The following is a 16,443-nucleotide window of genomic DNA, read 5'->3' as shown; positions in this document are numbered from 1 at the left end:
TGTTCTAATCCCTCAATAGAAAGCCAATAAATATCGTTCCATTTGATGTAAATATATATATATATATTTCTATCCGAATGATTCGCAACCTTATCTTAAGCTTCATATATTTTTGTTCGAGACCACTACTGCCGAATAGCTTGCCGAGTGATACCCACATCGGCTGCCCATTTTATATCGATAACTGGGGATCTTTTCCTGAACGGACTCTGTTTAACAAAATAATCATGCTGTAATCGATCCATAAAGACGCTATTTCGAGACTATTTCGAGGCGAGAAGCACGAATTCGAGTCATTTTCCAAGTTCCGAGGTAATTTCACGTAGCGCACAGAGCTATAGGCGAGGTGGTTGCAGCCGAATCCGAGAAAGAGTCGGGCGCTCGGTAGTTTCGGGTTGCTGCCGAAACGCTCTGTACCATGCCGGCAGAGGAATAAAATGGACAGCATGCCCCAAATGAAGTTGATGGCCTTTTGGGCGCTGCTTCACTGAGGTAATACTTTGTGGCTATAGTTGCCAACATTTGACCTAGGCTCTGGTTATGCACACGCATGGAAATTGTCACAGAGTGAGTGGCTTCACAAGCCAACTCTTTGTACAGGACAAGATGAAGAATAGGGCCAGGTACTAGGTAATGCCCTTGAGCCTTGAATCGTCACCAGTTCTATTAAACTAATTATTATTCTCATTAGGGGAGCAACGGCTTGCTGCTACAAAATGACTGGGATAGGCACACTCTATCACTGAAAAGTCGATCGCTCTCTCCAAGTGGTATAGAAGCAGCCATGCCACAGCCAACGCACAGGGAAGCCCTTCAGCAGGCCCTGGGCCGGCTTATTCACGCCACATCAGTAATCGAGTGGAGATCCGTTTCTGCCACTTCGGATTCCGAGGTATTGCACATGGCACGGGGTTGTGATGAAGCAATGTCCGTCTCATAATTGATCGCATTCAACTTCCCGCGTGTAAAGCTTGCTCTCAGCTTGGATCTTGTTGATCCTGTTGCTAAGCCTTTATTGGTTACAATGCCCTTAAAAGCTGCCGTACCAAGTTGCGTGCTACAGAGTAATTACTAATGTATTCGTCGGTGCTCCCGCTTTAGCTCAATGAGGTAAAAGTGCGACCTCTCGGCCTCGGTGCTTATGCAAAAGCCGAACCGGTTGCTGCAAGACAAAGTCGTTGATTATCCCAGGCTCAGTCAGTTCGGTCGGGGACTCTTTTGCTCACTGAACCGAAATATTGGCTGTTGTAGAAGCATTCCATTCACTGCAGTTTGGGTTGGGCTCAACTCAGAGGCTCCTTGAGACATGTCTCCTCCGCATGATCCCAGCCGGCCAGCCAGTATTGACCCTCTAATAACTCCCGTTGCCACGGACCGTGATCTCACGCCGCCATCGCCGAATCCCCGCCGAAGGCCGGACAGGTCCTGCGTTCTCTGCCACCGGAGGAAGATCCGATGCGACAGACAGACGCCGTGCTTGGCATGCGTGAGGGCTCGTCTCACGTGCACTTATCCGTCGTCAGACCGGCCTGTTCGACGAGTTAGGAAGGCTACCATTGCAGATGTTGCGTCGAGGATATCAGATCTTGAGAAGACAATCGTAGCGGCGTCCATCGACCAAAGCGGAGCGGCAAGAAGGCCATTGCCGCCATCTGCACAATTATCTTTTGTACCGAATCTACCCGTGAGCCCTCATGAATCTCCCCAGGAGTCTCAGGAACTTCCGTCAGAGGAGGTCCTGATCAGAAATGGTACCTCAAGCCAATATTTCAATGAGCTTCTTATATCTAGGGTCATCGAGGAGGTAAGCTATTAGTCAACCTCTGCGAGGAATCCTTTTATATACATTATGAAGCTAATATGATGTAACTAAAGGACCAAGATAAATCCTCACTGTTACATTCACCGTGCTGTGAAATAAAGAAACCAGATCCTGACTCGCCATTCAGCCTCTTAGGCTTACTCTCTGGTCCTACTGTCTTTGAGGAAAAAGAAAAGGGATGGCGTCTATCCCGATTACATGCTACACAGCTATGGCATTTATTTGTCCAGAATGTTGACGCCACCATTAAAGTCTTGCATATCCCTACAGATGAAGTGACTGTTTTCACGGCCATCCACCAACCAGATGCCGTATCAAAAGACACTCTAGCCCTTGTCTCAGCCGTGTATTTTGCTGCTACATTGACAATGGAGCCAGATGAAGCTCAGTATATACTTGGCGTTGACAAAACGACTGCGCTACGGACATTCAAACAAGACTTCCAGATGTATTTAGCGGCGGTGGATATGTTGGAGAATCCAACAGTTGTACTGCTTCAAGCATTGGCTATATATCTGGTATGCCCTCTCCATCTCGGCCATTGTTATTCTTGAAACGTAGTTGCTAATCCGTTAAATTAGGCGTCCATCCGAGCTCATTATCACGGTAGGGGCATCTGGATTCTGAGCGGCCTTGCCGTAAGAATGGCGCATTCCATCGGCCTTCACAGAGATGGAAGCAAGCTGGGAATCTCGCCGTTCGAGTCCGAAGTCCGCAGGCGGTTGTGGTGGCACTTCCTGGCAAGGGACGGGAGGGCTGCTGAAGATCACGGTATCAGCTCCTGGTCGACCGTTCCAGGATATGACACCAAAATGCCACTCAACATTGACGACAACGAGCTTCGCCCGGACATGAAAGAGCTGCCACCTCCTCACAGCGGATGGACCAAGATGAGTCTTCCGTTGACATGCATGGAAGTGGCCCAGACATTACAGACCATGGCCAACCTGTCAATGACACCATCAGGGCCGACGCCCAAAGAAGTAATCAGGAGCAACCTGTTCAGCCAACTAAGGTCTCGCGTCGAACAATATATCAAGCCGTGCAATCCCGTGATTCCTATACAGAGAATGGCCATGAAAACGGCTTTGGCCATGGTACACAAGATAGACTTTGTCACGCGGCAGCAACTCGCAAATTTGGAGAATCCCGACAAGCGAAACACTTTTGCCACGGAGGCAAATCTTTTGTCTGCCCTGCGATGCCTTGAGATTCACCTCGAGCTATGGGGAGATGAGCTTTTGCGGCCATATAGATGGTGCATGCACGGCCATCCACAGTACCACATGCTGCTCTATGTTTTATGGCATCTCTGCGTCTCACCGAGCGGTCCTAGTGTTGAGCGGGCGTGGGTTATAGTCGCAAAGCAATTTGAGCTGGAGGAAGCGAGAATGTCCATGGCAGTTACCAGCCCTGCGTTGAAGGCCATCATCTTGAAGAGAATGCGCAAGAAAGCTGAGATGATACGGCAGTCGTTGATGAGTGGCAGTGACACACCGGGTTCTACACCAGAAGGAGTCGATGAAACTCCTGATGAAGAAGATATGGAGAATTCTCTCCCAGAGGCAGTAATGGACGTCCGTCGTTTCGATGGAGAAAACGTGGATTGGAACAGCCTCATGCAGAACAACCTTCCGGACTGGAATACGCTGGTTGAAGATTTACACGTGGATCTGTACGACTTCTCCAGTTATTTTTAATGCAGTACATTTCCATGTATGCGCTGTATATACCCTGTCACGTTGCATCTAGATGGTTCTTAATATTAGATATTAATTATATGTATATTTGGCAGACCTCTAATGGCCTGGCATTTATGCAGTGTGCATTATCAAATCAAACATCTATATCTATCCGCATATGATGCAACATGCAATTTTCTATACTTTTTGCTCAAATCTCATGTGATTTTAAAAGACTGCGTTCAGCTTCCATCCCGTCTGCTTGATTCTCGCAGCAAACACAAAGGTCGTTCCGACTAAGCAAAAAACACCAGAGAAAATCTTTGGTCCAAGCCATCCCAATGGGCCCTCAAGAATGGCGCCAGAGATGGGATTTGTCGTCAGGCCTCCAAAAGACAAAACGAAAAATGAGAGGCCCATCCGGAAGCCCATTTCAGTCGCGGGCGATATCTGAACCACGAGCGCAGCGATCAAGGCGACGTATGCTCCAGAGAAGAATCCAAAGATGGCAGCAAAGGCAATTCTCGCGGCAGTTGTAGCTGCAGGAATCCAAAGGGCCAAAACGAAGATACTGGCTAGGTAACAGACAGTAACGAAGACGTTGTAGCGGCCAAACTTGTCACCAGCAAAGCCAGAGAATATGCGGCCGAATAAACTGGAAAGATCATGGTTAGCAAAACACGCAGATACACAAAGAGAATCAACTTTCAAGACCATCATACCTTCCGGCGTTCAGAATAGGAACCATGTATAACACCAAGTTGGGGTCTACTCCGCCCGCAGCAGCCTCGACCGAGACAAAGTTGATTGGGACATAAAGCCCAAAAGTAAATAGCAGTAACCCCACGCAAACACAGGCAAACTGAAATTCGGTGAAAGGAGCCACCATTCTCCTCAAGGTGATTGGCTGGAACTTTGGTGGGTTGAACGCATCAACCGTCAAGATGGCGATTATGAGGAGGCCGAGGATCAGGAAGGCACATATTCGCATTGCCCAGGGAAAGCCAACTTCTTTGATCAATCGAGTGACCATGATGGGGAAAACAACGCCTCCTAAACTTGATCCAGTCGCCAAAAGTCCGTAGGCGGCACCGCGTTTCGTAGTGAACCAGGTAGCGATACTGTTAAGCGCTGTATTCATTGATTAGATTTGAACGCATGGGCGAAACATATGCGGCCGACTTACCTGGCTGGAAGATGGCAGAAACACCGATGGCGCTGCAGACTCCCTGGGAAAGGAGAATTTGGTAGTACTGGGTAGAAATGGATGTCATCATCAGGCCAAAGACATGCAAAAAGGTTCCGCCAATGATGAGGTAGCGAGGGCCATATTTGTCGTATATAAGGCCGACGAAGGGTCCCTAAACAGGCAATCGACGTTAGCTAGGGGCATAACTCAAGCTGGTAACAAGCACCGTGGTATCCATGGCATCAATTGACTTACCAAGAACATCATGAAGAAAATCTGCAAAGATGGGATCCAGGAGACGGTACTGGCCGAATAGTCTTTCAGAATCGTAGTTTCGTAGTAGTCCTGGAACGCTCCAACACCTGATTTTTGTCGATGGGTTAGCTCATTCAGCCATCCTAAGCTCATCAGTACCATATGTGAAAGGAAACATACTATTAATCCACCCAAAGCTGCAAAACGAAGTGCACCATGCTCCTGCAACGACGAGCCATGCCCGCAGACCACCATCTGGAGGAGCGTTGCCGAGTGGTGCTTGAGCCGGAGCCTGATATCCAGCTTCCTCCTCCTTCGAGTAAACAGGCTCTTCGTAACCAGAGTCTCTGTTCCCATCTTTTTCAGCAGCAATGATGTGCTGCTCATTGTGACCGCCGTCTTCCATCACGGTGTCGCTAGAATTTGAGCCTGAAAACATGGCGGTCGCGAAAGTGTATGGCAAGTCGGGACAACGAAAGGTTTAGCGAGTTAACCGATCTGCAGCGGATAGCCGTCGAAAAGGCGTTTCGGCTACCGGGCACAGTTCGAGGCTAAACGAAGATTGCTGATCTGAACTTGAGCTGCTTTACGGTGTACGCATAGTGTATATAAAGGTGTAAGAATTCTATCGTTGAGATAGCCTACGCTAAGTCGACCGTTATCCAGTTCTATTCCAACGGCAGATGAATAATAAGGCCGTAGAGCTGAATAAACCACAAGCGTTAAGGGCCGAGAATTTCAGGAGGGCCGGCCCATGTGTCGACCGAGACCGAGACGAGCCAGTGCCCAGGATTGGCCCCCAGCGGCAAGCCACATGGTCAAGCAAGCCATTCTGGGACAACGATTTTCGTCACTCTTACTTATCTGACTTCCATTATTGTACTTTTGGTTAAAACTTTTGTTAAAATGGATACCTAGTGTTGCTTCATAAGCCGAGAACTCACAAGTCCACCCGCTGCATGAGCTGCTTTTTCCCCTCTCCAGAACAGCGCAAGCGAATTAGGCGATCAATACGAGACGAGACCACATAACGCCCTGTGGCAAACAAGGAAATTTCTGAACAGAGTGCTGATGGGTGGAGATGGCTAACGAACAATGGCGCAACGCTAGATAAACATTGCAATGATTCTTACAATGGTTTTGTACCGCCTGGGCTTTTTGTAACGTAATTTACCCAGCCAAAGAGGTAATAATTGCCGGTATTAAAGCCCGGAACCGCAAAAAAAGTTGACACCGCCAGCGGTCATCAAAAAAGGAGGGGAGCATACTTGTAGATGAGAGACTCGGCAATCAATTCAGAAGCAACCTAATGAGGATAGAGCATGATAAACAAGAAGCAGCGCCTCAGCATAAATGAAAGAGCATATGAATTCCAGTATGCAGAAGTAATCGGTCTATTCAGGCGCACAGATACCAATGCAGACACTTACTGGCTTTTGCCAATTGTATCTCCACCATCTTACATCTGCACACTGTATACCACAACAGAGCTCGGTAGCTTTACATCGGCGGAAAATCTAGATGAACAACAATCACACTGTTAAATGGTGGTGTTGCAGAAAAAGAGTCACTAGAAGCCGTCGCCGGATGACGATATTGTTTCCACACCACACGCGGCAATTGAAACAGAGCTACCCCGCATACTCTCGAAACCAACTAGACTCTTGAGGGCTACTGCGACTAAACTCGCTGACAAAAGCAGAATGGATGGATAAACATCACAGATGGTGCGATACGTGTAGAAATCTATCACCAATCTTCAGAGAAACAGCAGTGACGAGATGTTAGATAGAATCACTCATGTCATAACCTTGACTTGTAGCTGGCAACACCGAAACCAATAGCCAATGAGCATAACGGTATCTGATTTTGGGGGCTGAAAAGGGATCAAAGCCAAGCCTCAGCTTTCGGAGCATTCACTTCAATAAGGCAAAGGATGAACCCAACTCTAACATCCAGCATATTTATGGCCTTGTTAGGCTGCTTCTCTCTCGTGTCCATTCTAGTGCAATCTAGAGTTATCTGATCCGTCGCCAAGTTTATGCTTATGACTAATACTCGCCGGCGTGAGTCATTAATAATGGATTCTTCTCCTCTTCCTCCTCCTCCTCACTACCATCATCCATCTTATTTCGGTATACTTGCATCGGCTCCTTCATTTGTCAGGTATATTTAACATGATGGCTCGGCCATCTCATTCATTGGCTCTCGGCCTTGTTGTCAAGATACCCTCCGCGCCGCAAACTCTCGAATAGAGAGCAATTAGGGATCAAGGCCAAATCTCGTACCGATACCCGCTGTGTCGGAAGCAAGATACGGCAATTTTCTTCAGTTTTGGGCAAGGGCCAATAGATAAACGGCAAACATAAATAATGTCCGAGCCGAATCAGTCAAGCCCGACTTCCGGTCGTGTTCGGCTCCGCGATCTCGTCCCCGGCATCCAAGTCGGAGCCTGGCCAACGGGACCCAAGAACGGCATCACCGACGTTCCTGGCGTGCTCGTTCACACGAAATCCATCCACACCGCTGATGGTTCCGTCAACACGGGAGTGACCACCATTCTCCCACGCAAAGATTGGTTCCACAACGCGTGCCACGCAGGCATCTTCCGCTACAATGGCTCGGGAGAGCTGACGGGCAGCCACTGGATTGAAGAGACGGGACTCCTCCACAGCCCCATCATCTTGACAAACAGCTTTGCTGTAGGCAACTGCTACACTGGCATCTATCAGCATGCCATTAAAGAGTACAGCGGAGCCGATGGAAGTGTAGATTGGTTTCTCCTGCCCGTCGTGGGCGAAACGTTTGATGGCCACCTCAACGATCTTACCCAGTTTGCTGTCACGCCGCAGCATGTCGTTGATGGCATCAACGCAGCATCTTCTGATCCAGTTCCAGAGGGCAACACTGGCGGTGGCACGGGCATGATGTGCCAAGGCTTCAAGGGAGGCACCGGCACTTCAAGCCGTGTGGTTCCGGGTTTCGACAGCGAAGGAAATGAGAAGAGCTATACCGTTGCGGCCCTGGTACAGGCCAACTACGGCCGGATGCCTCCTCTAAAAATCACCGGTGTCCCCGTAGGAAGGATCCTCGCTGCGGAAGCGTTGAAGAACAAGGAGGCCGCAAAAGCCCAGGCCGAATATGATGCCGCCAAGGATAAAAAGGACGGCAGCATCATCATCGTCCTCGCCACAGATGCTCCGTTAAGCGCCATTCAACTCCAACGCCTGGCTAAGCGCGCCACAGGCGGCCTGTCTCGTGTTGGTGGCTACGGACACAATCCCAGCGGCGACATTTTCATCGCATTCAGCACGGCAAATAAGATTCCAGTGCAGACCGTGGGCTCTGATCATCGAGACGTTGATCCGTTCAAGGCCAGGACCTTGGTAATGGAGACAGTCGATGACCAAACTATCAATGCCTTATTCGAAGCTGCCGCCGATTCTACTGAAGAGGCTATATACAACGTTCTCTGCAAGGCAGAAAGTTTAACAGGGTTCAAGGGCAATCGCGTGGATGCACTGCCTCTGGATAAAGTTAAGACTATTCTGGAGAGACATCTTGCCTTGGAACAAGCCATCCAGGCAGATTTATAACAGAAGCAGTAAGATTCACCGTGGGTGCTGAGATACAAGAATACATCTTTGATTAGATTATAAATAAGCTCAATGAACCAACTGCATCACCGTAGAAATTCGTGACGTACTTGACTCCCCCTGTGAATCGATTCTGGATCTACTTGAATCATCATAAAATTACCATAATACTCTCCCATTTGGCCTCCTCGTAATTTCCAAATTAAAGAACTGCGGCCAGCACCCCAGTTCCAACACCAAGCGCAAGAACCCAAAGACTCTTCCAGTCTGAGCCAGCCCATAACGGCTTTGCGCCCGAAGACCCACTGCCTCCATTCTTTGGAGGACTGCCACCATCATCACCACCACTTCGAAGGAGAGTAGTAGTCGAGCTGCTACGACTCTCGCTTGAGCTGCTACTTTCGTTATCGTCAGGCCTGCCTGTGCTGGGGATGGGGTCCAAAGGAGCACTGGGTATCTCAGTTATGCTTGGCTCACTAGAGGGACCTGGGTTTGAACTCGGGCTGGGGCTTGGATCTTTCGACGATGGCGTTGATAGGAATGATGTGCTCCCAGCCAAAGACTCGAGAGAGGTGGCGGCAGCGGGTGTAGGAAGAGACAGTGTTCTAGACTTTTCGCTGAAGTATTCGGAAGCGGCGCCTGCGTCGGTCGTCTTTACACTGAAAACGGTTTGGGTGGTTGAGCGCGTGGAGGTCACGATGGATGCTTGAATGTCGATCGAGTACGTCCAGTAATAATACCAATAGTACCTATAAGAGTTATCAGCACAGCATTCTCTAGTACAGACAAAGTACTCACCAAGTTACCGTCCAGTAGTAGGTTTGATAATACGTAGTAGTATACGTGTGCGTTGTCGTGGTTGTTCGAGCGTAAGTAGTCTTTCCATCATCAACGTGAGCCGTGCATTTTGCGTCGGTGCAACAAACAATGCCGTTGGACAGTGAAGAAAGATAACAGTTATTGCCTGCAGGGCAATGAGATTCGTCTTCACAGCATTGATCTCCTGTGGGCATGCAGTGGCTGACGCCGCAACAAGTCTGGCCTTGGCCACATGGACCAGTCGGACAGCACGCGGATCCTTGAGTATGGCAATACCCATAAGAGCAGCAAAGGCTATTCGTGACGCAGCATCCTCCAGCACCTGCAATAAGCAATTCTCGCAGTTAGTGACTTGTTTTGAAATGCTTATGCCAACATGTGGAGGGCCACTCACTGGGACAATATCCGTAACCCTGAGCACAAGTTTGGCGCTTGCCGAGCAAGATGTCGAGAGCTTCTCTGGGCTTCAAGTCAATGCCAGGTGGCACTTTGCTATCATTGTTCGTATGGCCCGATTTTGATGGAATATCCAGTCGCCCAACTTCTTCTTTCACCACCGTGTATACTTTGGGACGACCTTCCAGCTTCTCATCATAATTCACAAAAAGCTTAGCACTCGAGAGAGTGGCAGCCCAGAGCAATAGAAATACAGACTGCATTTTATTAGTTGCGAAAGCTTATCGGCAAGAGTCAAGTGCGGAGAGCTGGGTAGGAAAGATTCCCCCCAAACAACATTAGCAACTGGGCACTTTGCTCAATTTAATACCGTTCTCTCGCTTTGAACTATCCAAGCTACTGCACAATCGGATGGCCAACGATATACCGGCATAACGACTTGGAAGCTAGAGTTGTGGACCAGGATGCTATTGGTGCAAGATTTGACGAAGGAATACCCAATGCTTCTCGTTAATCTTTATTTGTCTGCTCTTGGCCTGCTATACCATAACAAGGTAGCTGCAACTTGTAGGCGACCTTTGTTTTTTAGTCTATTGTCATGTCCCGCCTGTCCTTAGTGAAAACAGCTTCGAGCCAAACAAAATTGCCAAAAGCAACGTATAGTTATGGACAACGAATACTTATTTCTACAACTCACGTCCTTTATTTATAAACAAGGGTGAAGAATCAAGATTTTGTAGCACATTCAACCTCAATTTTCCGAGTCTCTTCTCATTGCCATCTCAGCGATATTGCAGCTCGTATTTCAGTCTACGTGACGAGAAGAGATGGTTGGGTGGGCCAACCTGGTCCATCTCTGCAGGCGACGTGCGGCTGAACGCTCTACCCTGCTAATTGAAGCATACCCGTGTTACACCATGGAGCTTCTGGTCTAGTTTCTTTAGGCACCATGCTCTAAATTCGGGATCGATGCTTCTTTTGCCTTGTATAGTAAAGTCGCATTTGTTATCTAAGCACATACGGGCAGCTGAGAGTCACTGACAGGCAGCGGGCACGAGCTTCGCTCAAATGTCTCAGGGTCAGTGCGTGGAAGAAACTTTCACAGTTACTTGAGCTGAATGAGTATAAACACCCAACCTGTGATGAAACGAACAAGAGAAAAATAGCCAAGCGGTGAGATGTGCTTCTTCCAGTACTGATGTAAAAAGGAACGACTAATTGACAGACTCTAGCAACTTTAGCCACAGAGACGGCTCTTTCACTCCGGGTTGCAGCCAATGAAAATGTGGCAGCTGAGGAGACAATATACCTCTTGGCACTGAAAACAGGTTATGATGAGCTTAGCGCCCTGCAACTTAATATAGTTTAATATATCTACGCGCAATGTTTCGTCAACGCGCAACATGGTGCGTTTGAAGTTGCTGGGTGCCCGATTTTGGTATTCACTGCGGATGCTGGAGCTGAGTGGGGAAGCGTAAGGCGGATGAAATATGTAGCCGAATGGATGTGTGAAGGATCTATATGAAGATCAAAGCCTGGCCGGCCAATCCTGATATATGTTGCAGAGCACAGATTTGTGAGCATGTTAAATGCCTGTCTGTAAGAAAATATGTCTATTGAAAGAGTGCAAGCCTATGGCTGTGTTATCATCGGCGTGTGTGATCGCTTTGTGGCCATGACGTTAATCAAAGATGGGCAGATTTAGTGGCGGATATCGGTCGAAGGTGCAACCGGTCATTCTAGAGATTGCACTCTCAGCGCATGCAAGAGACTTACAAGCTCTTTTCCACTCATTTCAATGGCGCAAGTATAGAGGTAAACGCACTATTTTATATCTGTTGTTAAACTCGTGTTCAGGAACGCATATTTACACCAACCCCTGTTGTTACAATCTCAGCCACAAATGCCAGAAGGCACGGAAAGGCCCGTAGTCCAACGTCTAATCGCGATTTGGCGTCATAAATGCGTAGTTACGTAGGGGCTTATGCTTGCAACTCAATAACGGGTACCTAGCCATCAACTGTTAAGTAGCCAATAGGCATATAGCATTGATGAGAGAAGGGTAGAAGCGAGAGAGAATATCGGTACATTGTCCAAACGGCTCGTCGGCTAAGGTTGAGCCGCTATTGCACGTCTTTGGCGGGGTCTGACGGTGTTCATGGAACTAGTAATAAGAAGATAATGGCTTCTTCAATTACAAATACATTTACAAATTCATATAATTATACATATTATTTTCTCTCTTTTTGCGTCGCCACCCGTCTCACTCGTATAATCATGGAATTCCATCTGCGCCCTTTGACTAACCATTGTTTGAGGCTCGGACCAAAAAATTCAACGGAATGAAAGCAGAGGGTACTGTTTGCCTACTTGCGTTAGAGTTACCTAAAAGCGCCACAATACTCCAGATTTTCGGCCCACCAAGGCTACCAGCGGATGGCCATCTCGGAATCAGTTTGGCGGTGCCATTTCCGCGGCGCTATCCGAGGCCTGAGTTCATAAAGCCATCATTGTGCTACGCAATGTTTGCTTCCATAACTAACAACTTCAACCTCAAGTCAAGTCCTTTGTTTCTGCACTTTTCTCATCTCCCTCCTACAGCAGAATATTCTTCTTCTTCTCATTTCCAATTGTTGAACTCTACAACAGACACGTACTATATCTCGAATACTTCTAGTCCCGCCACATAGAGTGAGCTACTCACATCAAGATGTCGGGTCCAACATACACCATTTACAGCTATTTCCGCTCTTCTTGCTCTGCCCGCCTTCGAATGGTACTCAACCTCAAGGGTATTGAGTATGAAATGAAGACCATCAACCTCCTCAAACAAGAACATTTGTCTGGCGAGCACAAGGCCCTCAATCCCAACGCTACTGTGCCTTTGCTGTTGCGCAAAGGTAGCGACGGTAGTATCTTCAAGGTCGGCCAATCGCTCGCCGCCATCGAGTATCTCGACGAGACGCTCCCCCAGAGCTATCAGCTTTTGCCGCCAATCTCAGATCCAGAGGCAAGGGCCCTCACCCGTACGCTAGCCAATATCATTGCCTGCGACCTGCAGCCAGTCACAAACCTGAGGATAATGAAACGCATCAAGAGACTCGGCGCCAGCCCAGAGCAGTGGAACAAGGAAATAATGACAGAAGTACTCCAGGCTTATGAGACGACGGCTAAGGACTCGGCGGGCCAGTACTCTGTAGGCGATAACATCACATTGGCAGACGTTTGTCTGCTGCCAGCTGTCTGGAATGCGCAGCGATATGGCGTTGATCTCGACGCATTCCCAATAATCACAAAGACGAGTGAGAACTTGAGCAAGCATCCGGCAATCATCAAGGCGCACTGGCAAAACCAACCTGATACCCCTGAAGAGCTGCGTGCGAATGGCTGTTAATGAGTCGTTAATTGCTCATCATATCTGCATTCCACATTCAACACAGAGCACGTTGTTACTGTGTTACTCTATGCAGTCGTGGAGTATGGCCAACAGTACGAAATCTAAGTACTGGGACTGAGTTTTGATGGCGAGTCTCTGTGGTTCATCATTATGCCATACCTTACTTTGGATTCGGCTAATTGCCCGCTGCTCTGGATGATGATATCGATCTCCAGATTGGCTTGGTGCAGAGATAATGCGTGGAACATTTGTACTTGGGCGTTGCTCTCACTTTCCAAAAGCTACATTTATTACGCAATGACATACAATACAAGATAGCTCTTGCCAGCTCAATTTACAATATTGCTTCGTTTCTGTTCTTCAAGATGACTTTACTCTCAAGTGTTGACTTTCGCATTTCTTTAAGCGCATGCAGACACTTAATTCATGGAGCCACGCGGCAAATATGACCAGGCTGATGGATCCGTCCCAACGCATATCATTCTCTAATCTAAATATCATGATGCGCTCGAAAATAGGCTCACACTATGCACTCCAGAGTTTCCATGGCGGAAGAAGCAAGGTAGGCCAAACAGTACCAAATTTGCTCAGTCTCTGCGCTCATGCTTGGGCAAGGCATTCAATCAAAGAATCAGGCTCTTTAATTCGAATCACCATGCCCTTTCCCGCTGTTTTACCTTGCTTCAATATCTCTAAAGCTCCATTTATAGCGTCAAGGCCACCCGACACTGATTCGACTTCCGGGGGGCAGCAGCTTGTGTGTATCAAGCAGCTCGTATAGCCACTTACTCAGGTGGCCACCAACGTATTGACTTGTGTGGAAGAGCTTGATTGGCACTGTATGGACTTGGATATTGGGTGAGTATGTTGGAGGAGTGCCTGCTAGAGCAACAAGATGGCTGAGCTTGCTACCACCTCCGCGAGTAGCCACATAGGCTGATAGCAATCGATTTGTTGGCGTTTCGTGTCCTGGGCGGCAATACCTAGAGCTTGTGCGTTCTGCGAGGACTTGTTGGCACCACGCAGCAGTCTGAGGCCCAACAGTGTCAACTGCAAATCTTAGTGAGCCAGGAACAAGCTGTTTAATGTCCCGCTTAGCTTGATCGAGATTGCTGCTTTCAACTAGAATGTCTAAAAATCATCTAAGTATAGCTTATATAATATTCTGCAGGCAAACTTACCCGTTCCGAGTGACTGCAAAAGCTGCTGATGTTTGCTCAGGTCAGCAACACCCACAACCTTCAGCCCTCCCAGCTTAGCTAGCTGAATTATAACCTGTCCCGTAATAGTAGATGCTTCAAATCAAGTCAGATACGTATGCTTCTCCAATATTCCGTTTTACTCACCTCCATAGACTAGCAGCCACTCGCCAGGCTGGGCTTGGTAGCAAGGCGCTAAAGCATCAAAGACTTCAACAATGATATCATCAGGTACATCTTCAGGGCGCCTCCTGGCAATCTCTAAGAGGTTGAACTCTCGCTCCTTTGGGCCCTTTGTAAAAGTGACGCCTAGACAGACTCCAAGAGAGAGTCCTGCTGCAACATAGGCGACACCCATGGAAGCGACTTTGAACGGGTCGACATGCTTGGGGATTCGAATTGCGTTATAACAGCAGACGATGGTGTATTCCTGAAACGTCGACTTTCTGATATCTCGATAGTCTGTTGGTACGGCAAGGACCTTGGGCTAATGTTAACCAACATTTTCATCACGACGTGAGTCATCTCAACACTCACCCACTCTCCCATCTGAAGGGGACATCTCTGGTCGACCTCGGAAGCTACGATTATGCCAATAAATTCACGCTCATTTAAACCAGACGACGATGAAAGGAGGTATCCAAGATCTCTAGGATTAAGCTTGTTAATAAGAACAAAAGCCTCATAAGGCTGGTAGTGTGCAGGGCTTCATTGCGGGGAAATACATACGCAGATTTACAATCGGCCGGGTTCAAGCCGATCCCGTACACTTCCACCAATAGATCTCCAAATTTTAATATAGGAATCTTCCTATCCGTGTGGAGCCTATAAGGTTGTCGATGATCATGGCGAAGCAGCTGTCGCTGCGAGTATGGCATGGGTTTATCGTAGATGGTGGGAGGAAACGATGTGATCGCAGTAGCCTCTATCGTCGTCATTATGGCCTTGGATGGTGCCATAGTCATGGTGTAGATGGGAACCAATGTTGGAAAGCCCAAGGGTCATCTATAAAGAGCCGTCTCAACCTTGTGCTTGCGCGATGGGAATAACATTGTTTTTGCTAGACCCAAGCTGACGATGCTTTTATCTGCCGTGGTAAAGTATGATGAGATGCAAGTGCTTACACGTTTTGCGTGAACTAGTGGCGGGCTAAAAAGGAAAAGAGATAGGTAATACGGAATAGACACAAAAGGGAAATGGATACCAACTCAGGTATATGAAGATACTAGGCTTCTTATAAGGAGTGCAAAAGGACGAGGCGTAGGAAGAATGCTGCATAAAGGGCAGGACTGAGGCCGAATAAGAATCGCACATGAATTCCCGGTTTTAGAAGTGCGGAGCTTCAGCGCCCGTGGGTCGATTAATCTACAGATTTGTAAGGTGCTCGATGGCCTCTAAAAACCCCTTGAATAGAGTATTTGCAATGTTCACTACATTAGCTAATAATCGTTAGAACGATTCGAGGAGTGCTTGATGGAGCCCCTCTTCAGCAACTGCCGCAAATATTGGCTTTTTGAGACATGAGTCGGCTCACCAGTTGATACTCGTAAGCTCTTTCGAGCGGACAATCTTGTTTTAGTTGACCGAAATAGTCCGTTTCTCGAGTTGAGCTATATTAGGCCAAAGTCCGTATGACCCGGGGTGAGCAAGTTTAATCTACATGCACTCCAACTTCATGCGGCTTCTCGTGGTCGGTAATTGAATACATATATCACCGCAAAAGGCCGCGAATTTTCGTCTTGCTTGTCTCTCAGCGGAAACGCATAGGATTGATCCATGAGGCTTTATTTTTCTTTTCAGCGATCTTGGCAAAATGGCGAAGGCTCCTGACAGATGTCGTGATCAGATAATGGGGCATTAGGGATGGCGGACTGCGTGGCGCGTGGGGGAATTATTGGAGAAATCACTAGACTATCAGCTTACCATTGGTGCTCGGTTATTCTTTTGCTAGAGCGAGATTTACTCTGACATTCAGCAGTATGAAGCTGGAGTCTTTTGCGGCGTTTGCGATAGTAATTGGCGCAAGGCACCAAGGATCGGCCGGTCCCTACATTTTTGCTGTACAGGCCTCAAAGAATCGTTTAAGAT

The 16,443-nt window shown here is 47.9% G+C and overlaps 6 protein-coding genes across 6 annotated transcripts; 3 read left to right on the top strand and 3 right to left on the bottom strand.

Moving 5' to 3' along the window:
* Positions 1–1,306: 1,306 nt before the first annotated feature.
* On the top strand, positions 1,307–3,522 carry TrAtP1_010506 (uncharacterized protein; the record flags this gene model as incomplete). Its single annotated transcript, XM_014089675.2, has 3 exons — positions 1,307–1,804; positions 1,876–2,340; positions 2,404–3,522. The coding sequence occupies 3 exons, from the start codon at positions 1,307–1,309 to the stop codon at positions 3,520–3,522; spliced, it is 2,082 nt and encodes a 693-aa protein (XP_013945150.2).
* Positions 3,523–3,732: 210 nt separating this feature from the next.
* Positions 3,733–5,387, bottom strand: TrAtP1_010505 (uncharacterized protein; the record flags this gene model as incomplete). Its single annotated transcript, XM_014089513.2, has 5 exons — positions 3,733–4,159; positions 4,227–4,635; positions 4,691–4,865; positions 4,949–5,055; positions 5,129–5,387. The coding sequence occupies 5 exons, from the start codon at positions 5,385–5,387 to the stop codon at positions 3,733–3,735; spliced, it is 1,377 nt and encodes a 458-aa protein (XP_013944988.2).
* A 1,933-nt stretch (positions 5,388–7,320) lies between these two features.
* On the top strand, positions 7,321–8,544 carry TrAtP1_010504 (uncharacterized protein; the record flags this gene model as incomplete). Its single annotated transcript, XM_014089676.2, has 1 exon — positions 7,321–8,544. One exon carries the CDS (start codon positions 7,321–7,323, stop codon positions 8,542–8,544), a length of 1,224 nt encoding a protein of 407 aa, XP_013945151.2.
* Positions 8,545–8,746: 202 nt separating this feature from the next.
* On the bottom strand, positions 8,747–10,022 carry TrAtP1_010503 (uncharacterized protein; the record flags this gene model as incomplete). Its single annotated transcript, XM_014089580.2, has 3 exons — positions 8,747–9,293; positions 9,343–9,685; positions 9,758–10,022. 3 exons carry the CDS (start codon positions 10,020–10,022, stop codon positions 8,747–8,749), a joined length of 1,155 nt encoding a protein of 384 aa, XP_013945055.1.
* Positions 10,023–12,469: 2,447 nt separating this feature from the next.
* Positions 12,470–13,153, top strand: TrAtP1_010502 (uncharacterized protein; the record flags this gene model as incomplete). Its single annotated transcript, XM_014089677.2, has 1 exon — positions 12,470–13,153. The coding sequence occupies one exon, from the start codon at positions 12,470–12,472 to the stop codon at positions 13,151–13,153; it is 684 nt and encodes a 227-aa protein (XP_013945152.2).
* A 715-nt stretch (positions 13,154–13,868) lies between these two features.
* TrAtP1_010501 (uncharacterized protein) lies at positions 13,869–15,320 on the bottom strand (the record flags this gene model as incomplete). The annotated part of the gene is made up of 5 exons (XM_066114742.1): positions 13,869–14,287; positions 14,338–14,451; positions 14,503–14,836; positions 14,893–15,004; positions 15,085–15,320. The coding sequence occupies 5 exons, from the start codon at positions 15,318–15,320 to the stop codon at positions 13,869–13,871; spliced, it is 1,215 nt and encodes a 404-aa protein (XP_065970839.1).
* Positions 15,321–16,443: the final 1,123 nt, after the last annotated feature.

Source organism: Trichoderma atroviride, chromosome 5, assembly GCF_020647795.1.
Source record: "Trichoderma atroviride chromosome 5, complete sequence".
NCBI lineage: Eukaryota > Fungi > Ascomycota > Sordariomycetes > Hypocreales > Hypocreaceae > Trichoderma > Trichoderma atroviride.
This window is presented reverse-complemented; position numbering and strand designations above follow the sequence as displayed.